Source organism: Raphanus sativus, chromosome 8, assembly GCF_000801105.2.
Source record: "Raphanus sativus cultivar WK10039 chromosome 8, ASM80110v3, whole genome shotgun sequence".
Classification (NCBI taxonomy): domain Eukaryota; kingdom Viridiplantae; phylum Streptophyta; class Magnoliopsida; order Brassicales; family Brassicaceae; genus Raphanus; species Raphanus sativus.
The window spans coordinates 2,189,849-2,215,140 of NC_079518.1; the positions used below are offsets into that span (position 1 = coordinate 2,189,849).

Sequence of the window (25,292 nt, forward strand, 5' to 3'; positions counted from 1 at the left end):
TACCATTACATAATGTCTGACGAGTAAATTCATAAGTTAATCATACAAAAATGCTAATTTGAGAAGAATGATCCAAGCCCTAACAACCAATTAAAAGAGAAAGAAAAGTAATAACCATGTATGGGGATTGAAAAAGTACTTTTCAATCGTTAGCAGAAAAAAAGATAATGATGAACAAGATACGTAACATTGATCAAGCATACAAGATAAAACTTGTCCAAACGTAAAAAGAAAAAAGAAACTCAAAAAACAACATTACAAATCCAAGTCAAAATAACAAGGTAGAACCCAATATTTGCTCTTTTGTATATTTACACTAAAAATATTTATCAATCCACTCAAATCCAATTCTAAATCAAACCCTTAAATAAATATATACTATTGAATAACACTTGATTTTAAAATTTATTTTAAAATCAAAGAACCAATAACAGTAGATTTGATTATGGATTTAAAAAATCATAAAACCAATAACAGTAGATTTGAATATGGATTTAAAAATCATAGAACCAATAACAATATATTTAGTTTGGATTTTCAAATCCACTAAAATACATAAACCAATAACACCGCGCACATAAAATTTTAATAATTAGTATACTAGTTATCATTAACTATTATAGGTAACACTATATTCTAGTTAAATATATGCATGACTTTAATCACTATGATATAATATCATGTACCAAACGATTAATTATTCCATGCTATACGAATCATTAAGTACAAAAATTGATGATTTGCAATTCGACGAATACTAACTCAACAAACTCAACTAGTAATGGCAATTATTAGTTTGGATTGTAATTTCACTGCTCACTTTAAGAGATAGCTAAAAGTAAACCCATTAAAAAAGAGTTTCAAAAAAAGAAATGCTAAAAGTAAACCCAACGAGAAGTAGATATCTGAAACTTCGAAAACTAGGAAAGGATTTTTTTCAGTTTTCATGAAAACATTCTGGAATAATCATCAGCAACCATATGATATATATATATATGAATATATATATATAAGTTGACTGTCTCAGTATGTATGTATAGTGTATCAAGAAAAATCAATTTAAAAAAGAAAAAAAGAAAGAGAAAAAAGAACAAAAGTCGCCAAAAGTTTCGCCGGTTAATTGCCTTGATCTCTCGACGTTGCTCCGGCGCGTCTCCCACCACGAGCACCAGATCCGGTCTCGTCCCCTCTCTACGAACCTAGCGAACTAAACTTCTCCTTCTCGTGCTCTGCTCTGTCATAGATCTCAAGCCTCCGGACAGTGAGATTGAAGGTCATCTTCTTCGTGACGACTGTAACGGCAGTGACGGCGAGCAATCCAACACTCCTCCTGCAACCACCGTTCAATCAACCGCTGGGAATCTCCTTCCTGTTGCTTCGTCCATCTCCCATGACCTCAACTCCATAGTTGAAGCATCGTCACCCGAGGTGGATGTCGGGGAACTGTCTTATAATCCACCAAATGCTTTCGTTCCATCGATTGGAGCATGGGCCAAACCTCTCGCGTTCTCACCACCTACTACTCCTCCAACACCAGCAACGCCGCTGGACTTTGACCCGCAGTACCTTAACAACTTACTTGACTCTTTCTGGCCGTCGATAACTGATGGTATTGGGCAAAACCAGAAAAAAAGAGATCAAAAAACTGCTATAAGAGAGTTTCCACGCATCCCAGTTCCAAAGATCCCGGTTCCGGAACTTAAGGATGATGGAACACTAAGGTTTCCATGGGCTGCCAGAATGAATCCTGCCACCAGAAACCTGTATCGAGCAGCTAAACCTACCTTCCGGCTTGATGGAACACCCCAGGTTACCATTCCTTCTCAAGTTCTTAGTTTAGGACCAGAGAATAAAAGAGAGTATGTCATCGGTCAGTTCCATCGTTGTTCTCTTCCTCCTGGAGGTTTAATTCATGCTGTAGTTAATAGATTGTGGGGAAGAAGTTGCAGAATAGGGTGTCGTAAGCTTAGCGAGTCATCTTATTTGTTTCACATTCCTCATGATGCAACACGAGACTGGGTAATTCAGAGAAGTGTATGGCATGTTGATGATTGTTTGCTATTTGTTTCGCCGTGGAAGCCAGCAAACTCACTTAAGGTCCCTGAAGTTTCTACTATCCCGGTTTGGGTAAACTTAAAAAATGTTCCGGATTGTTGCTACTCAAGATTAGGTCTGAGTCATGTGGCATCAGGACTTGGTGAGCCTATGCAAACGCATAAACCTCGCCTTGATCCGACTACTTTGGGAGAAGCAAAGCTGTTAGTCGAAGTAGAACTTGACAAGCCTTTCCCTAAGCAAATTGCTTTGGATGACAAACAAGGTAATATATTTTTGGTGGATGTTGAGTACACAAGGATTCCGAGTATATGTGGTAGATGTGGGCACTTAGGACATAAAGAGAAAAGATGTCTTCTACCAGCAGTTCAGAATGTGGAAACAACTTCAGTGGAGAAGATTGTGTCTAATGAAGCATCAGAGGTTGAACCTGAAAGGGAACAAGCTCAGTCCAATGTTGCATCAGATCAAGTGGAGGTACAAATGGAAAATTCAGAAGCAAGTTTGGTTGTAGCTGAAAAAGCAAAAGGTGATCAGATTATAGAACCCACTACAGAGGCCGAAATTGAACAACTGCAATCACAAAAGAGTGTTGAGCTGAAGGCTCTTTCAACACCGTCAAACTTGCCCACCCACTCTAAGGTAACAATAGCCATTGGCTCCAACTCTCACTCCACTTCACCACCATTATCAGGTACTGTTCCTGATCCGGCTCAAACTATTATTATGGAAGAAATTCCATCACCTATTATTGTTTCCGAGACCCGTTTGGAATTGGGAAACAATCCGTTGGCATTTATCCGCACACCTACACATGGCAGCCCTTTTCACTATCAAACTGAGCTAAATGTGCAGGATGATGGAGATGGGTTTATGAGTGATGCTACGGCAAATCTTAACATGTCAAGGGGTGGGAGGCCAATAAAACCACTTCAAAAGTATCAAGATATGGAATGGAATACGATACGAGGGAAAGGTAAACGAGGTCGTAGAGGCCGTGGTTACCATACTCCTTAGTGTTTTCATATCCCTTTCTTGTTTCACTAGGCTTGTGTATCATAAGCTTCTTTTTTTTAAGTTAACCCTTAGCTAAATATGAGGATTGTCTCATCACACTTTATAAAACTTATGGTTTAAAAACCATACCTTGTATCTTTTATGTTTTTAAATTGAAAGCCTTTTTTCAAAAAAAAATGTATAGTGTATGACTGTAAAAGTCAACTATATTGAAAAGAAAAAAAAACAAATATGCACACCGACCCTCATGATTTCACAGTTGGGAAGCGTAAGGCGTGTGAATAATATACATTTTATTTGTTTTTTTCATCACATATACTTTTAAAAATGCGAGATGTAAATGTAATTGGGAGTTATGATTGCATTTTGGTTTATATGTCGTCTTCGGAACAATAATGTGAATTATAGTAGTAATCATAAGATAAAGAACAGAATACAAATTAAAAGAGACTCATAAAAGGGCAAAAGATTATAAGTTTCTATAATCCAAATCGGGAAAAGAAATGTCTTAATTAAAGCTAAGCAAAATGGGGAAACTGAACTATCCAAATCGCATGGGAGATACAGAGAACAATAGAAGATAGAAAATAATATCTATGCATGTGAGGAAGAGAAACTGTCCAGATTGCTTTGGATCATGGGGTACTTGACCACCACAAAGTCTTTCAACTGCACCGAGAAAGAACATTGTCTGAGCTACGAGTACAAATATTTCAATTATATTCACACGTCGAGTACAAATATTTCAATTATATTCACATACCTGGGAAAGCCAATACTCTACCTAATTCTTCTTCCTGGGTCCCTCTAAGTACTACAATTTGAAGACATTTAACCAACCTGGGAGCATATAACAAATTCTCCACAACCAAACTTGACTTGATACTTATGTTAAGAGCTTGTAAATGTCTAACGACATTTTAGACTCTAGGAGTTGCAGTTTCCTCACATATATGAGCTTTTTCAACTCTTGCAAACCAAGAGGTAGCCGCTTCATGCATGTCCATGACAAGTCAAGATAGCGCAAGGAGACCAACTCTGATACTTGTTCAGGCAGTTTCCGGAGACTTGAGTGACAAATGAGGTTTGGGATGCAAAAGAAGAAATTAGGTGAGATATGTAGTCAGTGAATCGTTTTTCTGAAGGAACATAGTTGTAAGTTTTGAGCACTCAGCGTTATTAGTCCTAAGCAGATCATTGAATTTGGTCTTGGTGTTTAGGACATTAGTAGGCCATACATGGACTAGAGAAAGCCTTTGACGACGTCTTGTAAACTCTCCTCTGCAAACCCATCTTTGCACAAACAGAGAGAACAGAGATTCACAGAACAATAAGCTAATTCGAATGAAGTAAAAATAACTAGCAATGTATGAAAATATAAAGACACAGAACCGTGGTTAAAGTTTTCAATCTTTTATTCACCTAAACTCTAACACAACACACATTCGATCCAAACAGAATGTAAATTGATCCGTGATGAAGCCTAGAACGCGAAGCTAACTAAATACACAACTGTTAATACAACAGGAGTACCTGCATTACGAGGTTTAGATCATCATCTATGTAATGTCCGAGCTTAATACGATCATCATCTATTAATAATGTGGCCCAAAGAAACCGTAATGGGAGTTAAAACCTCATCATGAATCTCAATGTTGTTTTACTACTCAAGTGTCATTCTCTTGTGTTAGAGCTTTTTGTGTGCTTAGTCTTTGACTACATTCCCTTGAGGCCAGTTGAACACTCATATATCTTACGTGGGATGACGTCAACCATCAGAACTGTGTTCTTGAGAGGTTTGGCTAAAGACTCCAAAAACCAATTCCATCATTGTCTTATTTCACCGGTTCCTATCTTTGCATGTTAAGTCAAGGTTTAGCCAAATTGATGCGTCTACAAGTGGAAGTTACTTTTGTATGTTTGTGTTTTTTCAACTACGTAAATGATTTACAATGATCATAGAAACTGTTATTCCCGGTGATTTGAAATAATAATGAACTCGTGCTTGCTTGGAACACATTATCAAATCAAATTTAGATATGAGTTGAGAAAAACTAGTTGTTTTGTACATACTGTATTCCGAAGACAATTATGAAAAATCATTCAGAACATCCAAATAAATTCGTCAGCTAACGTAAACAAACACCAGATACTGGACTGTGTATATTAGAACATGCAGAGTATGCATCTATCAAATCAAATTTTGGAACTTCCACCATTGCATCGGATTAAAGGTAATGTTCCGACTTACCACCTATACAACAAACCTACCATAACAAGAATCCAAGGCGAAGAACAAAAACTACCATAACAAGAAACTACAATGTCAGAGCAATTGCTCTGATTGCGGAACTTCTAATGTGATTTCATTTTCCAAGATAGGATAATCCAACACCACACCACACCACACCACATGATTAGCTTTCAAGCCTTCCTATACCATGTGAAGGATACCAAAACTTATAAAATCTACCAACGCGACAGTCCTGATGAAACAAACAAGACTTGAATAGGATACTACGCTTACGTGACTGACGCAGAACATGAATCAAGATATCATCAGACACACACATTTCGAGATTAAAAGAGCCAAAAAAAGCAAACACATTTGGACTCGATTACATTCATTGTATCCAAAAACCAACGAACTACAAACGCATAAAGATTAAAACTTCAACGAATCACCACAACACATCATCTCCATAACAAACGAAACAAAGTTAGTAACATTCCAAAACAAAAGTGACAAACAAGATCATAAAAGATCCTCACTACTTAGCAACCATCCTGGCAATGAAATCCTCGTACCGGATCTTCCCATCGGATCCAACATCCACCTCCTTGATCCACTCATCGAACTCATTCGGCTCCAGCTTCTCCCCGATACTCGTCAATATATGCCTCAGATCCGCAACCGCCACGAATCCACTCCCTTCCTTGTCGAGCACCTTGAAAGCATCTCGGAGCTGGCGATCGAACGGCTCCGTCTTCAGGTGCTTCGCCATCAGATCGAGGAACCTCTCGAAATCGAACGGAGACGTGAGGCTCTCGGAGTTGGCGATGGATTTCAGCTGGGCCTGGGTCGGGTTCCCGCCGAGGGATCGCATCAGGATCCCGAGCTCCGACGGCGCGATTTTGCCGTCGCCGTCGGTGTCGAAGAGCATGAAGGCTTCCTTCATTGAGGAGACCTGGTCGTCGCTCAATCCGTCCTTGCCCATGGTTTTTTCGTGTGTCTTCCGGGTTTTCGGGTCAGATGCCGGGTCGTGATTTCTCTCTTTGGTTTTTTCTGTACAGCGAGATTGAGATCGGAGTGTGTGTGTGGTGGCAAGTTTGGAGCTTTTAAACGAAACAAGCGTCGAATTCGAAATATCTAGATCTGAGGCCCAATAAAGCATGGCCCTTTCAAGCCTGGCCCATTTTATTTACACAATATCTCTTAGATTTTTGATGTGTAGAGTTTCAGCATCAAATCAAAATGTTAGCTAGAATGAACATGAATTATACTAGGATCTAGCTAGTCTTGAACTCAATTTGCATAAGTCTAGGTGAACATACACCACTTGTATCACGATTCATTAGTGAATAACACACGTATCTTATCTTATTTGATAATATTGTGCTTCATTTCGTCATCTTCTTTTCTTGTCTACCTACCATACATGTGATAGCTAAATTTTAAAAGATCTAAGAAATTGGATTTTACTATTTACAAATGTTGAAACGTGCTGGAAAAAAAAGCAATTGCTTGGAATGTTTAAGTCCACTATACATTTATTGATTGAATGAGAAAGTGGGGGTAAAAATAAATAAACATGACCTAATGTTTTCTTTAAACCATAGCTTATGGAGTCATTGTCAAAGTGACATAGGAATTATAAAAAGTTTGTATTTGTCCCACTGAGTTGGATGTATGGGGCACAAAGACAATTGCTAAATGCATTGGTCACCATCAATGTATATAGCAAATCATATCATCATGTGATTTAAAATCCACGTACCTTCCACTTCAATAATATTCACATGTCTGAGTTATATATACTTTATCTTTCTTTAGTGTGCTTTGAAATTGTGATTCAATTGTTTGAATTTTTTGCACTATCCTTGACGATCTCCATTATCCCTGGATGGAAAGTATCCAACACTCCTTGTCAATGATCAATGAGAGGCAGATTATTCAAAGTATTTTAACGATCATTTAAGTGCACATAATAACCATTTATGTTGATGTAAGATTTCACCTTAAATATGTACAAGGACTGTTTTACTTTTACAGGTTCATGCATGTAATATCAAACATCATACATTAATCACGTGGACTAAATATAGAGTTAGTTAAATCTCGTTATAATAATCCAAATCTAACGCTTACACATGTCTGAATCGCGTGGAATACTGTCAACGTCGAGAGATCTAGAAACACAACCGTATCTTTAGAAGGTAGAAAAAATAAAAAAACACTACACAGTTTCTATCTTACACTTATACCACAATTTTATGATTTGTAATTCTCTATGCATAGGGAACTAAGATGAATAATCAATTTCTACCCATTCCTTAAAAAGTACACTAATATGAAGAACTTTTGTTGCATTTGATTTCTTGTCATTTCTTAAATTTTGAGAAAGTATATAGAATAAAAACATTTTTATTAAGATATATATGGAACAAAAATAACAAATATTCTTTTTATTCTGTTCTCTTTCATTTTTTTCTACTCATTTATATTTGTATTTTAATAGGTACCAGTTAGAACCTATACATCTCAGTTATCTTCATAGATGCATTCTCTACGTTCATTTTGGATGTTATTGTTACATATTTCATAAAAGGACAATTAAACAGTAAATATGGGATGTACTTGATTAAATACAATAGTATTAGGGCCAAATCTGAAATCAAACCTAAAATCTATGTGCCCTATCCAAATATCTACCCAATAAAAAGACGAAACGGGACTTTCCTTGTTGTCTGTGTGTTTTATAAAAGCAACCTCAATAGACTAAACCCCAAGCAACAAGAGAAACCAAGAGACAATAGAAAGTAGAAGAATGAAACTGGTTTGGTCTCCTGAAACTGCATCTAAGGCTTACTTAGACACCGTTAGATCTGTAAGTTTATTGTTTTCCGTTAGAAACTGTCTTCTCTATCATTCACAAGGATCGTGCTGTGAGTTGTGACTTGTGAGCCGCTCTTGTATTAATCTGTTTTTTTGGTTTTATTTTCTTAAGTGCGAGAATCTTGAAACACCTGACGCGGCAGAGCTAATATCGGCGATGGCGGCCGGATGGAACGTGAAGCTGATCGTGGAAACTTGGTCATACGGAGACGCTATAGCCTCGAGTGTTGGCTTAAACGTCGCGAGCCAACACGCGAACGCGAAACACATATGCATCGTACAAAACACGTTATCAGAATCATCTTATCTCCAAGCCATTCAAGAATCTTCATCTCTCTTGAACTTACCAGAGACGATCATCGCTGAAGCCCCTCAAAGCGCGATGAAGGAGATACAAGGAATCGACTTCTTGGTCGTGGATTGGCGGAACAAGGAGTTCGCAGCGGGTGTGTTGAGGAACGCTGCGTTTGGAAGCAGAGGAGCGGTTGTGGTTTGTAGAAATATGTATTCGAGAAGTGCTTCAGGTTTTAGCTGGACAAGGGCTTTAATAGACCGGGAAGTTGTTAGAACGGTGACTCTTCCGGTCACTGGAGGTATTGAGATAGCTCATGTGGCGGCTAGGAACTCGGGGAAGAGTGAGAACAAGAAGAGAAGATGGATCACACATGTTGATCAGGAATCGGGAGAGGAACATGTATTTAGTATTTAGAAAGTTAAGATACAAAGAAAAATGTGAGAAATGTTTATTTTACTTTTTGTACATAAGATTCCATAGATGCTATTGTATATCGTCTTGTCTTAGACATCAGCTATAACTGATGATATGAAAAAGTGTGTTGATCTTAGAATGAGCGTTCGTGTTTATGCCTAAGTAAACATGAATGCTCAAAAACAGTTGGACAGGCACATTCACATATCTTCCTTTCTTGGGGTAGAAGAAACAAACAATATAAAGTTTTGAAGTTGTATTAATATGCAGCTAAAGAGTTGCAAATTATTAATCAATATACATATCATAAAACATGTATTTGCATATTTTCCAAGCGTGTAAGTCTTTTTTTTGTGTCTGTACCCAACAAAATATTGCATTGTTTAAGAGAGTAAGCAAGTCTGTAAATCTTGCTTATTTCACAAATTCTTTCTCTGCTAGTACATAGGTATCATGTGGCGAAGTACAAGGCGAGTGGATCATATTCCGCTAGTGCGTTTCCTGTGATGAGCTTCAAACTTATCAGATCCAGAGGGTCAAACCGTCAAAGAACATTTATCAAGAACCGACTATTGAAGAATACTCATCCACTCGTGTATACAAGCAGAATGATCAGTAAAAGTACTAATATTGTTCTCAAGAACAGTTATTTGGGATTGCTTGAGCCCATCACATTAGAGAACACGTGACTCTTACAAGAGGAAAATTAAACCACTTATTTCCGGTTTAATATATCAAGGCTCCTAATATCAAATCTCCGGTAAATTAAAAAGTGGCAGTTCTGTAAAACATGGTTGTACTTGGACCAAAACCCAACTGATCAAATATTAGAGCCTGGTATGATTACTCTTAAACCCAACTACAGTACAAATCAAAAGACGCTTTAGTGGATATTTCGTTAGTCTTACTCAAGTATCAATTTCAGTAAATTCAAAAGTGAAGAAAAGAAAAAGTTTGATAACTGAACATGTACGTTGGAGAAAATACAACATAGGAGAAAAACAGATGACGATTGCCTTTTGTCGTAATCCAAAGTTCTCTGCGGTGTTGGGCAGTCCGGAACCTGAGCCCTCTGACCTGTAAATGAGACCAGTGATATTTATCTTACTTCTTAAAAAATAAATTAAAATGGCGTCACGTGCACATGATCCAACCGGTGAATATGGACATGTCATGCAAAAGTCAGCTGACCCCAAAACCATAAATCCTTCAAAATTTATTAGTATTGGACGATTTTACTCTCTCATAGTTTTCCCTTGTCATCTCAGTTCTCATGCTTAGTTATTAGTTTCAAAACCACAATCACATGAAATACAGAATGAGAATTTAAGTTGGGACTTGGGAGCTGGAGACCAATGAGTAAAGCACACCAATCTAACAAGTCATAGGCCACAAAAGATGTTTTAGTTTGGTAATGTGTATCAAGCAATCTCATAAATGAGGTAGGTGGATTTGAATTTGATGCTCATCTCACTCAGAATTTAATGTGACAATTCCCCCTACTCTATATTTATTACTAAGAGCAACAAACAATAAATACAAACTTTCATATCTCTCATTTTAAGCAACCTGATGTCTACCTTCGTTCACATTCAAAAAGATATTTATGAAAAACAATCTTCCAAGGATTTTGATGGTATACAATATGATTCAAACTATTTTAATTGATCTATTTTTTGTAGTTTCCACTATGAGCTAATATACGTGCGGACTTTAATGGAAGATGAATTATAATACAAACAATTAATCCATATGTAACGCACACTGCATTTATTGAATAGAGCAAAATTTTGTACACTTTATATGAAAAATGAAAAGATCGAAAAAGAAGAAAAAAATGTGCATTACTCTCTTTTTCCTAACGGTGATTGTCGTTATACCCGTAAATACGCAACTACGTGTATGTCTGTATCGATTTTTATCTTGTATGATTACACGTACATGTTAAGCAAGACATGAAAATAAATCAAAGTTTCGTGAGCAAAATCATGATACAGAATCACAGATCTTATTTTGAGCTGTGCGTTTAACACTAAACTCTTGTGTTTAGTTATTATTTCTTCAGCTATTTATTTATTTGTGCAACAAAAAAATTTCCCCTTAAAGACAATAATGTATTTGTTCTTCTGTTATTTGCCCATGTAGCTTTTAGCAAAACTCTCTGGTTTGTTTCAGAAGATATGATCACAACCTGACGAGAATCTCGTCACTGAAAATGAAAAGAGAGAAATTCAAACATCCCCTTTATATATCTAAGGAAACAGTAATCATTACATTTTATATAGAAACAAAATACACACGTAAGTCTATGTAATTTTGACCAAAAAAAAGAAACTTGAAAAAGTCTTGGCAAAAAAATGAAAGTAACACTAGAATAAGTTCTTATGATAACATGCAGAACTAACTAAACAAGTTTAAAAAGTATTCAAAACTAAAACAAATGAACAGAACAAACGCCAATGAAACATATAAGATTTATAGTCTTGAACTATTTTGAATGATCGATGTGTGAAACTAGTGTTGGATATCAGGGAATAATTTTTGTTTGTTACTCTAATATTGAATTGAAACGTGTATATAAAGAAATAAATAATATATTAGAACAAGAAAGAGAATACAACATGTTTACATAGTCTTGATCTTGGATTTAGCTTGAACTAAAGATGGAAACAAATTAAAAAAATTCAAACAAGCTTACCTGCACATAACCAAAAGAAACAAGAACATCATTCTACTATGATTCTAGCACTTCTTTTTTTACCCTCTTAGCAAATTGACTTGATATTAGTTTATATTATCATGAGATAGTGTGTGTACATAGGGCTGGGCATAAAACCCGTAACCCGAAATCCGAACCGAACCCGAACCGAAAAACCCGATCCGAACCGAATCCGAATTCTAAAAAATATCCGAATGGATCTTGTAGGGTGTTACAAAACATATCCGAACCCGAAGTGTTATTAACCGAACCCGAATGGATAATCCGAAAAACCCGAAAACCCGAAAAACCCGAAAAATATCCGAACAAACCGATTCGAATGTCCGAATTAATATATAATATAAATATTTAAAACATAAATATGTACTTCAAATATTCAATTTCATGTTTATTTCAACATGATATCTAACAATAAGTATCTAATTTTTTTAAAAAAATATCTTAAATACTCCATTATATATAAATAAGTATATATTTTTATGTTTTTCTATTGAATTTTAGATTTTACTTAGGGTATATCCGAACCGATCTGATATAACCCGAATCCGAATGATATATGGTTACTTCGGGTATTAACCGAACCGAACCGAAACCGATGTGTTATATCCGAACCCGAACCGAACTTGTAGATTTACTAGAATGGGACCTAGAAGGTGTTACAAAATAGAACTGAAATCCGAAAAACCCGAACCGAACCCGAATGGGTACCCGAACGCCCAGGCCTACTGTGTACATATAAAAGTGGGATATTAAAAGCAAACAAAAGAGAGAGAAATGGCTCCTTCGTCTTCATCTTCTCCTTCCAAATCCCCCGTTCTATCTCTTCACCAAGCCCTTTACTTCACTCCTGTAAGTCAGAACTCAATCCCCTCTAGTGTTGTTAGCTGATAAAAAAAAGCAAGAAATTAGTCAACATAGACGAAGAAACACATACCTCAAACTAGTTCTGTTTTGTCTTTGCTCTGACAAAAGAAAACCCACTTTGATCTTAATGTTTCCTTTCCACTTACCACTTCAAATCTAAATATTATTTTTTTCGTTTTTGGTATAATTTTATATCTTTCTATGCTCTTGCAGATTCCGGAATGCGAAGAAGAGGACCTACAGGAAGAAAGATACAAAAACAGAGCAACACCAAGCAGCAACGGTGGTTCATCCGCCACACCAAGCCACCACAAGCACACTCTAACGCCTCTCCACCACACCGGAAAACCCAAAAACAAAAAACGACACGAGGAAGACAACGAAGACCGAGGAGGCTCCGTCTCCTGCAACAACTGTCGGCCCACCACTCTCACCGCGAAAAAATCTCCGTCGCGCCACTCGAAACCCACAACAACCCTTCCTTCATCACTAGCCCCAACCTCATAATCAAAACCATCTTTCAATCCCTCACACGTAGAACCCCCAAACTCTCTTCCGCAGAATCATCTCTTCCACCGCGCTCTTCCTCCTCCTCCTCCTCCGCCGCCGCCTCTTCTTCCAGAGAAGAGCAGTGGCGGTTAGCCGTGGCAGAGCTTTCTCATAAACTAATACAAACCACGAAGAAGAAAGAAGACGCCGTTACGGAAGCCTCAAGGTTGAAGTCCTCCATGTCGGATCTCGAGAAGAAACTCAACAAGCTCGAGATTTACTGCCACAACCTCAAGTCAGGTCTCGACGAGTGTAGTAGCAACAAGGAAAAACAGAGTGCTCTGTTTAACAACAATGAAAAACAGAGTGCTCTGTTTAACAACAAGAAACAGAGTGCTCTGTTTCAAAAAGATGGATTCAACGACAAGATCATCCAGCAGTTCCTCCTCTCAGTGTCGGAATCTCGAACTTCGATCAGGGGATTAAGCAGAGCTCTCGCGTCGCAGCTGCGTACCGTCGGTGGGAAAGTATACGAGCGGCTGTCTCTCCTCCTCCAACCTTTCGATGTAAAGATCAACTCAAAAAGTCTGATCCTTTACCTCGAAGCGATCCTGAGCAGAGCCTTCTTCGAGGACTTCGAAGCTTCCGGGTTTCAGAAGAACGGGTCGACCCGAATTCTGAACCCGATCGATCGCTGCGAGTCCAGCTACGCTTCGTTCAACGTCTTGACGGAGCTCAAGTGGGACGAGGTCTTGAGCAGAGGGACGAAGCATTTCTCCGAGGAGTTCAGCCAGTTCTGTGACCGGAAAATGAGCGACGTCGTTTCGATGCTTTGCTGGAACAGAGCCTGGCCTGAACCCCTTTTACAGGTGAAAACCGGTTTATATTATATTCGTTTGGTTTATTGAAAACCAATTGAACCGGTGTTTTTGTTTTTTTTGTTTGCAGGCTTTTTTTGGTGCGTCGAAGAGTGTTTGGTTGGTTCATCTATTAGCTAATTCGGTGAACCCGGGTTTGCAGATCTTTCGCGTGGAGAAAGACGACCGGTTTGATCCGGTTTACATGGAAGGAACTGGTGGGGATCGGTTTAAGGATCTGGTTCGAGCAATGGTTCAACCTGGATTTTATGTGTATGGTAGTGTGGTTAAGTGCAAGGTGGTTTGCAAGCATTGCAGCAGTGGCGAGAATGAAGTAGTAGAAGACAGTATAGTCAAGGAATGTAATAAAACCGACAAGAGTTTGATTAGCATTTGTAGCCCATTAGGTGGTTAATTAAATCGATCAAGGAGTTATAAATTGTTTTGGTTTTGTTTTGTGAACATGTAATTATAATCTGGAATGATTTTTTGCAAGAAAATATTCTAAAACTGGTGATGACGTTACAATGAATTGCATGAAAAAGTAAACTTGTAAATATTTTTGGTTTGTAGCAAAGTGATTCAAGAAAAAGTCTAGTGAAATAAAACATTGGCGTTTTCTTGTTAGCTTCATATTCTTGGAGCTGGTTGGTTACATGTAGTTCCTCTTAAGAAACTCTCTTGATGTTACTCGTATGTTCGGATTAGGCGCCTAATGAAAAATTCAGAGATTTAATCAGATATTAATTCTTTTTCCATATTTTTTTAATAATATTTTTTTTAATAATATATACTCCTTCCGTTTCAAATTATATGTCGTTTTAGAGCAAAAATTTTGTTTCAAAATAAGTGTCGTTTTCGGTTTTCAATGCAAAATTTATTGAAAATATTTTCTATTCTATTTGGGTCGACAATCTATTTCTCCACGATAACTATCATATAGCATCAGATCCCCACCAAACTATGATCTCGTGCTAGATCTCCACGAAATATAAATTGTAGATGTATTTCTCCCCGAATTGATAGTTTAGAACTTAATTACCCATACACTAATGATTTTAATTGGTTTACTTTTAACCAAATGATTTTAAATCAATTAAACCAATTTTTTTAAAAATATATATACACACACACACACACACATATATATATATATATATATATATATATATTATTTTCACTTTAAAAAATAAAAATTTATGTTTAATAATAACAAATTATTTTCAATTTTCTAAATATATAAGAAATTAACTGTATATAAATAATTTCTTATTATTAACATAAACTTTTTTTTAAAGTGAAAATAATATATCTATATCTATATATATATATATTTATTTCTTTTTTATTTAGTTTTTTGGTTTAATTGATTTAAAATAATTTGGTTAAAAGTAAACCAATTAAAATCACTGGTCTATGGGAAATTAAGTTACAAACTATCAATTCGGGGAGAAATACATCTACAACTTTATTTCGTGGAGATCTAACACGTGGTCATAGTTTGGTGGGGATCTGATGCTATATGATAGTTATCGTGGGAAAATAGATTGTCGACCCATTCTATTTTTATATTGGTTGATGTGTATTGGTAATAGTATTTTTATTTTGAAAATATGTAAAATTAAATGTTTTCTTAATCTGTGTGTAAAGACTTAGAACGATAAATAATATGAAACGGAAGGAGTAGTTATGTTTGTAATACCAAGATAATCAGATTCATAGATAATAATGCTCAAATAAACGGTTCAAAGGAACAAATGTGCTTCTTGCACTATTTTTCACTTTTAGGTTTAATGAGTTGACAATGAAAAAATGCACTGTCTTCAACCTTCGGCCTACAGCATCTGCATCTGCATCCGCTTTCGTTTTATTTTTAGTTGATTTCAATGATTTATTTTCTTAATCTTATGTTTAATCGAAATGTATCAAATTTATAACATATCTTTCGATATCGCAAGGAGACCAACTTTGATATTTCCTTTAGAAATTCATCAAGAAATTTATTATTTGATAGATTCAATACAACTAACATGGGCATGAACTTGAAGATTTCACCTTAGATATTCAAAATCTCATTTTTTTGAAGAGCAGAATTGTAAGTTCAGGGAAGTTGGAACTTTCAGATATATTTTCAATCTTGTTTTCTATCAAAAAAATTCTTCTTGCATATCTCTAGTTCTCCACTGTTGGTAATTCACTTAAACGAACACCAGCAATCACGATATATCTCTCTTTATCATTTCCAAAATCAGATGCTATTTATAATGCGATCTCACAAACTACATCATGCATTTTCACCATTGATTTGTCTTTTCCTTCTTCAGTTAGTAAACAAGCCTCGACAAGGGTACCAATTATTCCATAAACATGGTTTATGGCCTTCTTTTTACTTTGCTTTTCATCTATGAATCTTTTGCATAACCAGTAATCTACCAACTTCTCCTTTTCTATTGAAAAATCTTTTGGAAATAGAGTGCATTATTGAAAACAAGGTTCGACATGCTCAGCCTTGAGTCTATCGTAGCTATCAACTTACATCTACTTGATTGTCTTTAATGCTCTTCTTCAATCTGAAAGGCGGTGCTATAGTATAAATACGTGCGCGATTTCTTCATTTCAACTCATCTTCTTTTTGAATCTCTTACATTCATCCTCATAGATTTTGATATGGCTAACTCTAAAGTTTTCTTTTCCGACCTAGAATCCGGCAGATTTAGTTCTGTCGTCGATGCTAGACTCCTCCGATTCTAGGAGGTCAGAAATGTTAAGCGCGGTGAAGAGTTAATGTGGGTGGACATGCTCTTGGTCGATGTTAATTAAGTTTCATCTCCAATTTTTTTGATTCATGATTCAACATTATTCCGGCGAGATTCTATATATAAATATGAATGACAAAATTAAAACTAGCATAATTAAAGAAAATATTAGGTTTGAGATCTGAATTAATCTTTGATGTAAGTATACATTTAAATTGTTAGAGAGTTTAGCATGAACTGAATTAAATCAGTTGTATAAGTTGTACATAAATTGTACTCTATAACCACAAAGAATTCAAATTTGCTAAGTAGCCAAAAGGCCTTCTTTTTTTTTTCCTATCTCTCTTATTCTCTCTACAAAACAAAATTTCCTCTTTTAATTGTTACATAAATAAGCCAAAAGTGGCATGGAGATCCACAGACATTTAAAAGTTAGTTAACATTTAACAATCTCGGCAAAGTAAGCAACAACGGCCATGGGGGCATATTGGTCAATTACTAGAAACCGCGATGAAACAGTGTAGGTTAAAAGTAATTAACAGAAACATATTTGCATTTGCTGAGCCTTGACATATATAGATAAGGTACTTATTATACTTGAGGAGATGAAAGAGTGAAAATGTAAACCAGATGTGATCACGTACAACTCGATTTTGGATATCTTCGGACGAGCTGGACTTGTGAATGAGATGCTCATGTTGTTGTCATCGATGAAAGATTCGACCATCGGTTTATGTCTACAGAGCATAACTGTAAGTTTACCCTTATTGTATTGTCTTAAGATGTAAAGCAAAACTGCCTTCTAGATCTTTGGCTATTGTCTTTGTTAATTGTTATTGTGTTAATTGCTTCAAGTCGTTTTCTTTTGTTATCTCACTATCTTCTCTTCTGGTCAATTCAGCAATCAGTCACTTGAATAAAAATAAAAATGCCAAACACAGAGCAACATTGTATAACAACAACGTAAAGAAGCTTAGACTTAAGTAGTAAGTACTAATTAGCTTTGGGGTGGTCAATAGAGTCTCTTGTGAGCTGTTCTTCAGCTTTCCTCTTCTTCTTTGTTACGGACACCAAACTCTTGACATAAGAGATGTAACTGTCCACATCGAACTTCCGTTTGCAACCCGCGTAGTTCATGTACCGTATCTTCCCAAACACCTGCCTCTCTTTCCATCCCTAAAACCCCCATCAACACCATATTCAATTACACGCACATATATAGTCTCCAATCTACTCTACCATCACTTCTAATCAAGTAGAAGTAGGAGAGAGAGCAAAAGGAACCTGATCGTGAACGCCGCATATGGACCACATACACCCAACATATCCACTCGGGTCACGACCATCTATTTCATACTACATCAACATACCAAAAAACTAAGAAAGCAAAAAAGACAATCCATGGGAAAGATACAATTAGAAAAGGGTGATAACCTTGTTATTTAGAAAGATGGATATTGAGAGAGCCTCTTCAGGTCCTTTGGTCCATTCTAGAATCTTCTTTGCCCAATACATTCTGCAAAGTAAACGTTGATACAATGCCATTTTTTTATCATTGGTCCAAAACGGAGATAAATGATTTCACTTGCCTCATGAAACCGTGCATTTTCCCCTGATAAACCATCTCTAACTGTGAAGCATTCCATAGCTGCAAATCCAACAACAACAAAAGCTTAAGAAACAAAGCTTCAAGCTAGAAATTCAAGTGATGATAATGACTTACAGGATCTGCTGTCTGTCCCTTCTCTAACTGCTCCAACCTACAGTTTCAATACCCTTTAAAGCGTAAATAAAGGAGACTTTTTCTTTCCAAGAGAGAAGTAGGGACTAGACGGCTGAAACAACATTACGAGTAAGTGTGTTCTCTCTTATCTGAAGCATGATCCGTCAATGATTTGCGTGCCCACTCCCAAGCTCCCTCCAAAGAATCATACTGAGGTTGATAGTAGCAGAAATTGTCAGAGAGTTCTCTTCGCACAATCAACTCTTCCAAGAACGTATCAACTGCCTTTTTAAGGAATAAAAAAAACAAACCAAACACCAAACTCAGAACGTGAAAAAAGGGGTAAAGAGAAAGAGAGAGAACTACATTAAAAAAAAGACTTATGAACCGAACCTGAGGGTAAGTATTCCTGACTTTACGTGCCTCCAATGCACACCGTTGAGCTGAGATCTGTCCAAAATGTAGATAAGGAGATAGACCAGAGAGTGCTTTCGGCTTCACAGGATTATTCCTGTCTGTTGAATAGTTCCTCAACCTTTTCGTCAAAAACCCCTCTCGGCTCCCCATCAGTACTTCCATCCCCGCATCTTCTCCAGGCACACACCATTCAACTTCAGGAACTTCCGCACCCTCCCTGTGTCCACGCATCATAAAATTTGAATCCCAAAGAAGAAGCAACTAAGCAGCAACTGACTAACCTTACAACTTTATCGATGAGGCTATCCCAATCAACCACCACCTTATCCACCATCATCCCAACCCACTTCTTCTTCGGCGGTTCAAGCTCAGGAAACTCAACGAGGTACTCAGGCAACAGTTTGTTGATCTTACCCCGTATCGTTCTAGCACTGTACTCCAACTTCCCCGACGCAGCCCACATCGGAACCACGTTGTGTGCATCGACTTCGTGTACTGTCAACGAAACACTCGTCCTCTTGACAACCTCCTCTTTACAGCTTCTTATCTCCCGTAAAGGCGAGAAGTCAGTCACCAAATGTAAAGCTCCACACTCTTTGAGAAACTCAGGTATCGTCTCCTCAGCATCTCCCTGAATTATATTCCCACAGTTTCATAAAGTTACATATTCTAGAGACAATTTTTGTTTCAAAAAAATCTATTTTTTACATTTTCAATACGTGCTCTGTTTACTAATTGCAAACTTCAAAATATTAATTATATTTATTGGATTAAAATTATGGGAAAAGGATAATCACAAAAATTATACATATATAAATGAGATTTAATATATGTGAAAAGTCTACGGAGTATTACATCAAAAAAATTTCATCTTTTCCTTAAATAACAAATCAAACCTAACTTGAGACAAGAGCATGTAAGAACCCTAAGGCTAAAGCAAGATCCTTTTGAGATGGGTTTTGTGTGAAATTGAGTTATGGACTCACCTGTAAAAGAAAGAAGGGAATTTGAAGAGATTCGATTTGACGGTGGAGCTGGCGGAGACCTTTTAGCATAAACCCTAATTGCCTCGCCTTCGCGCCGAGAAACTGATCGAAGAGATTGAACACGACGGCTACAGGAGCGTTGGTCCTGTTCGCCAGATCGACGGCGTGGATCAGAGCCCAGTTGTCTCTCAGCCGTTGATCTCTGAACATCCAGTAAACTACGGGACCCGCCGTTTGATCCGAGTCCGGCAGTCGCAAAGAGCTTTTCTTGAGGATCCGGATCCGACCCGGTTGAACCGCCGTTGTCGACGCCATACTACGGACGATTGAGGATTTTTTTTCGGATTTCGGTTAACGTGCGCCGTTTAGGGGAAGGTATCGCAGGCGGAGGAGGATAACTTGCGCGGGGGGTGGCTCTTCGAAAAGTGGAGGGAAGGCAAATAGGCAATACAACTGCTTAAGTTTGTGGTTTGAATTTGAGCTACGTGGATGTTCTGTTATCTAAACACGTGTCGACTTTGCTGGAATAACTTGATCTACGAGTCACGACTCACGAGGTTCTTTCTTCAATTGGTCCACCATACCGAATTACCAATAATGTGGCGTATGGATTGCTAAACGGGCCTTTGAACTAAGCCCATTAAATTTTTAATGAAGCAACTTTGGAATATAGAGTGCCGAAGAAGAAAAAAAGTGAAAGTGCCGATGCAACTTTCGATTATTCGTTTCATGGAGTCGAACCCGTCACAAAATCGTTGATTCTAACATTCTATGACATAACATTTTTGTGTGTATGTATACTGTATACATTTTCTTTGCATTTTTCAGTATCCAAATCCATCGCTTTGGTATAACATATAGTTTGATTTTGTTTTTGAATTGCGAATGAGATAATCATGCAAGTCATTTGCCTAGTCAAAACTTATATCTGTGTCTTATTAAATAATTAATGATTACAGAAAACAATGTATTGACCTATGTCACCTATCTATATATTCGTGGTTCATCATTTTTTTCAAATAAAAGTAACCCTGAGCAAATTATTTCTTCACATGCTCAATCGTGCTTATCTAGAGTTACTCATATAAATCTCTCGAATGCATGATTGGAGAAGACCTTCTCTTTATCATTATGTTTTTTGCACATAACATTTTTCATTTCGTATCATGAGGAATAATAACCACTCTTTCCAAATAATATATTTTAATAACTACTCTTTCCGTATAGTATATTTTGATAACCACTGATCTTTCCGACAAATATATACGCTAAAAATACCTAACACATTGGGTAGGTTAATGACTATTCAGACCTAATGACCGCCAATCCGCCATTTAGCAGTGCACACACTGCACAGAATCGGTTATATATACCTGGTTTTTAATCTATTAATTTTATAGGGGACAGTATCTGATAACTAAGAAATTAAAATAGATTATATGTTATTGTTTGACTTTGTCGTATATATTTTCTCCTATACTATGACAGAATGTAATCAACTATGGTTAGCTAATAACGTGTCCTAAACCAGCCAATTCAAAAATGTAATCATAACAGAATCGTAATGATAGAAAATACAGATCTCATGGTTATAGTGACAAATGACAATTAACGATTTAGTACCAAAAAGTGAAACTTATACCAGTAATCTAAATATACATAATAACAATATCAATATGCATGCATGTTGATGTTACAATATCACATAAAAACAAAAAGATAGCAACGATCTTACAAGAAAATGAAGTTAGGTACTCTGATATTTGATATAATTAAATTAGCATATTGGCTAACTGAGGGAATAATCTAACTACATGTAGGTTCATCTTTGGAACTTATAAAAGAACAAAGGTCGCACACGATTTCTTTCTTTCAACTTGTATTCGTATTAGTGGTTACTGGTTAGAGACAGCTTTCGAACCAGATTTAAATCTATCGCGAGATAGTGCAAAATAAAAGTAATCATCGGGATAGTGGTTTAGCATACGATCACTGTTTGTATTGTAGTATAAATGACAATATACTGATTTTTCTCTTAAGATTGTTTGCTTTAATAATTGAAAATCAAAATGATGTTTTAGCGTTGGATATGTGGTTGTTACAATTCGTACGTTATGTCGTCTAACCAAAGAGGAATTTATATTTGATTGATGAGTTCTTGTAAAGAAGTAAACTCGGAAATTTTTGGATTTACTTGCTCACAGGATCTAAATATTTGGCTTGGAGAATATAGTCGAGCCCAATGCTTAATTCGCGATGGGATTTAATTTCTGAATATCTTTCTACCAAAATGCATGCCTGGTAATAACGTAAATAACAATTAATACTACAACTATATAGTTTTTCAAAACAAATAGTAAAGTATTACTCTCCAAATAATGTTTCCATCATCAACTGTTTTTTTTCATCAAGTGTTATTATAATAACAATTTTGAAACGTGTTGTTGCTCTCGTTGGCCGGAGTTGCTATCGTTCAGTTTTGTTGAAGAATATCTATCTTAATCAGAGTATGTAAATGTTATACTGTAAGTCTGTAATTATAAATAAACAAAACTATATATAAAAAACTACAGTTGAAGTCACTCATGGGGAACCATTGCGTCATAAACTGGGAGATATACCGCCAAGATTTTGGTCAAATAAGATACAGTTTGACCGCACTGCCAGACACACGAGGAAATAATTCAGAATGTTGTCAGTACAACGACGTAGTTCATTTTTTTTACCGGGTGTAGACATTATCTGATGCTCCGACAACGTGTACTCTTGCACGTTACGGTAGCACTTGTCCCAATTAGGCCGGAGTATCAAAGGCATTGAGTGGATCACCGAAAAATCAAGCTGCCACCGCACTCGAACTCAGTGATCTCCGAGCCACTGATCTTGCGACGTATAGTCTGATCAATAGCGCAATCAACAGCCCACATGTTTTTTCCTCTCTTTTTTTGAAAGATAAAATAGTGTTTTTTTCCTTTTATTTGCTGAAGTATATTTTGAATAGAGGTTTAAGCATTACATTACATTCTTCAGGATGAACTCCAACCAAGTAACATACTCAATGTACATACGTATAACTCCATATGCTATATAAATCGCTCACTACATTTTTATAAACGGAAATGGTTTATCATTCCATTGTTTAGGTTTTTGTACGCAAAGCATACTTTTTATTATCCGCTAAAAGCCTAAAAACATATACCTAATAGGCTAACACCATATTCTTAGACGAATGTGCTCTATAAAAGAGAAAGGCACTCTATAGATTTTTTCTTGAAATGATTTTATATGCACTTAGAATTTAAATTTAAGAGTGTAGTTTACGAAAAGCTGAAATGTATGTAAAACGATTGTGTTGTCTGTATAATTTAAATATTTTGGTTGAAGGTGAAAGACTTTAGTTTCCTAGAGACAACATTTTAGTTTGTATATTGATTAAGCTAGTTCTAAAAAAAAAGGTTTTGTATATGGATATTTTTTGATAAAAATATAGTCCTCGTGCAAATCATTTATCGTATTTCTTTGTGTTCTTTACTCATTTTTCAAAAAATCCTTTAACGCAATAGAAAAAGACATACAAATACATGTACACGATATAATCTGAGAGAGATTTGGTGAGGAGTCAGCATTGCCGACATGATTATATGCCTCACCACCAAAATTGTGAAAATACCAAACCAATAATTACCACAACTTTTTTTCTGTAAAATTACTGCAACTTTTGTTAGGCTGTAATTACATGAGTACATGAGTACATAATTACAATAAATCTTTTTCTTTCACGACATAATTACAATCACTTTCACCTTGTGTAGTATACACATACATATATATACATTTTTATTTGTTAATAGACAAAAGATTATGTTCTCTTTTAATTTTTCAAAAGAAACCATGTTCGTACAATACCAAAACTGAGCTGCGAGCTAGTGCATATATTTTCCAATTCTCTTTTAAATGTATATGCAAAAAAAAGCGACAGCCAATAGGTTTGTAATATAAGTTCAGTTTTTGCTAATTGTCTAGATTTAAGTCTTGTTCTTCTTCTTGTTAATTGTTCAAGGAGGTGGTTGCGGTGAATCTAATGCCTCCTAGAAAGTTCAAAGTTATACAATGAGGAAAAACAATAAAGTGTACTTAAAAAAGTAGTATCTTTGCTATTTGTGGGGTATTAGTATAATTATTGATTTCTACTTTTTGGGTTTCCCCCTTGTTAGGTATAGTAAAATTACCACCCCAATAAAATGATTCCTTGTTAAATAATTTAAGTTAAAACCTACTTTCCCTTCAATCAATTAGCCTATAGTTTCAACTTTAAATTGATTAGTTGATAAGCATTAGTATGAATTTCTTTTTATTAAATATTACAGTACTTTAGAATATAGTAAAATGTTACAGTATGTATGCATGTGTGTTTCTGCGTGTTGAGTGTATAAAAAAAGAGGTACTTGACTTATCTATTTGTCTACAGCTTAAATAGAAAAATTTCATCCAATATAATTGTATTTCCTTTTTACTATTTCCAACTAATTGTTTGTTTTTTCCATTGATTTCTCTGTTTTTACTTAATTTGTGTAATTTCACTTTAGCTGTCCGGTCAGTCCATTTATGAAATCTTGCCACTAGATTTCAAATAATGGTACTATATACTGATAAAGTTATGATTTACACGAATATAAATCATGGGTTACAGATTTTCTTCTTTAGAAAATACCCCCACGTTTGACAAAAAAAAAGAAAATACCCCCACAAAGTACAAACCATTGGCACATAGAAATAAAGAGGAAAGTTATCAACCTTTTTAACTATTCAAGCTGTAGAAATCATGGGTAACTTAAATCACACATTTGCTCAACAAGACCTGTAATAAGTAACATCATTCATAAACAGCAAACAGGGTTCAAGAATCTTAACAAACGTTTATTATTTTAAGGATGTAGGGTTTAAGAACTGCTCTCCAACATTTCACATTTCACATTTCACTGCTTCTTTTCTGAAATTGTATAAAACAAAACAACTATGATTTCGATGTTGTAACCTCCCACTGAACTTGCTTTCATAGTGGGGATCCACATTTTTGTCTTCTGAAAGTTAGAAAATACATTGATAGTTACTTAGATATACATATGCATAATCGCAATCATAAACACGGTTGAAATGAAATGGATAACCCGCTAATCAGGTTTTGTTCTTCAACTACTCTAGACTGCAAAGTATGCATCTTTGTCTCTGTCATTGCCATCAACAAACGTCAACAAACGTTACCATGAAGAAAGAACATCAAACTTTCAAAAGTTAAGTAATCTTTCTTGAAAAGTAAAGACATATGTTTTTAATTCATGATTAAGAATATGAATATAAATGAAAAAGCGGGAGGGATCATTACATTTTGTACCAACAGAAGAAGAAGCCAAAGCTGTCATTAATTAGAGTTTCTAACTTCTAACCGGTACATCGATGGTTATGAGTTGTGACAACTGAAAAGTCCCAATGTTTCATCCAGCATAAAAGAGTACTAGAGACCAATCTCTGTCTTAACTGATGGAATTTTGTATGATAACAAAGACTAGAACTTCAAAATTTTGAA

General features: G+C 36.0%; 4 protein-coding genes and 1 pseudogene across 5 annotated transcripts; 3 read left to right on the forward strand and 2 right to left on the reverse strand.

Moving 5' to 3' along the window:
- The first annotated feature begins 781 nt into the window (after positions 1 to 781).
- LOC108819674 (uncharacterized) lies at positions 782 to 3,072 on the forward strand. Its single transcript, XM_018592726.1, has 2 exons — positions 782 to 803; positions 1,244 to 3,072. The coding sequence occupies exons 1-2, from the start codon at positions 782 to 784 to the stop codon at positions 3,070 to 3,072; spliced, it is 1,851 nt and encodes a 616-aa protein (XP_018448228.1).
- A 2,595-nt stretch (positions 3,073 to 5,667) lies between these two features.
- On the reverse strand, positions 5,668 to 6,397 carry LOC108819583 (probable calcium-binding protein CML13). The gene has a single exon (XM_018592642.2). It carries the CDS (start codon positions 6,288 to 6,290, stop codon positions 5,844 to 5,846), a length of 447 nt encoding a protein of 148 aa, XP_018448144.1. The 5' UTR covers positions 6,291 to 6,397; the 3' UTR covers positions 5,668 to 5,843.
- A 1,603-nt stretch (positions 6,398 to 8,000) lies between these two features.
- LOC108821569 (uncharacterized) lies at positions 8,001 to 9,137 on the forward strand. Its single transcript, XM_018594572.2, has 2 exons — positions 8,001 to 8,180; positions 8,301 to 9,137. The coding sequence occupies exons 1-2, from the start codon at positions 8,121 to 8,123 to the stop codon at positions 8,895 to 8,897; spliced, it is 657 nt and encodes a 218-aa protein (XP_018450074.1). The 5' UTR covers positions 8,001 to 8,120; the 3' UTR covers positions 8,898 to 9,137.
- Positions 9,138 to 12,359: 3,222 nt separating this feature from the next.
- On the forward strand, positions 12,360 to 14,336 carry LOC130498436 (IRK-interacting protein-like; annotated as a pseudogene).
- A 3,142-nt stretch (positions 14,337 to 17,478) lies between these two features.
- Positions 17,479 to 20,142, reverse strand: LOC108819506 (deoxyribodipyrimidine photo-lyase). 2 transcript variants are annotated; one of them, XM_018592559.2, is made up of 9 exons: positions 19,709 to 20,142; positions 19,004 to 19,353; positions 18,699 to 18,939; positions 18,433 to 18,590; positions 18,306 to 18,342; positions 18,172 to 18,230; positions 18,017 to 18,098; positions 17,867 to 17,928; positions 17,479 to 17,758 (listed from the first exon to the last, which is right to left on the reverse strand). In XM_018592559.2, exons 1-9 carry the CDS (start codon positions 20,021 to 20,023, stop codon positions 17,716 to 17,718), a joined length of 1,347 nt encoding a protein of 448 aa, XP_018448061.1. In that variant the 5' UTR covers positions 20,024 to 20,142; the 3' UTR covers positions 17,479 to 17,715. The 2 variants fall into 2 exon arrangements, with proteins under 2 accessions (XP_018448061.1, XP_018448060.1); XM_018592558.2 differs by having other exon boundaries at positions 17,867 to 17,938; positions 19,709 to 20,141.
- Between the last annotated feature and the right edge of the window lie 5,150 nt (positions 20,143 to 25,292).

Bases quoted from the DNA above. Each gene is read 5' to 3' on its own strand.
- LOC108819674 (XM_018592726.1), top strand. From the start codon at position 782: ATGGCAATTATTAGTTTGGATT. The intron at 804-1,243 runs GTAATTTCACTG...GCTCTGTCATAG, and splicing joins GGCAATTATTAGTTTGGATT to ATCTCAAGCCTCCGGACAGT.
- LOC108819583 (XM_018592642.2), bottom strand. From the start codon at position 6,290: ATGGGCAAGGACGGATTGAGCGACGACCAGGTCTCCTCAATGAAGGAA.
- LOC108821569 (XM_018594572.2), top strand. From the start codon at position 8,121: ATGAAACTGGTTTGGTCTCCTGAAACTGCATCTAAGGCTTACTTAGAC. The intron at 8,181-8,300 runs GTAAGTTTATTG...TATTTTCTTAAG, and splicing joins ACTTAGACACCGTTAGATCT to TGCGAGAATCTTGAAACACC.
- LOC108819506 (XM_018592558.2), bottom strand. From the start codon at position 20,023: ATGGCGTCGACAACGGCGGTTCAACCGGGTCGGATCCGGATCCTCAAG. The intron at 18,940-19,003 runs GTTAGTCAGTTG...GCGTGGACACAG, and splicing joins CTCATCGATAAAGTTGTAAG to GGAGGGTGCGGAAGTTCCTG. The intron at 17,939-18,016 runs GTTATCACCCTT...ATGTTGATGTAG, and splicing joins CCATCTTTCTAAATAACAAG to TATGAAATAGATGGTCGTGA.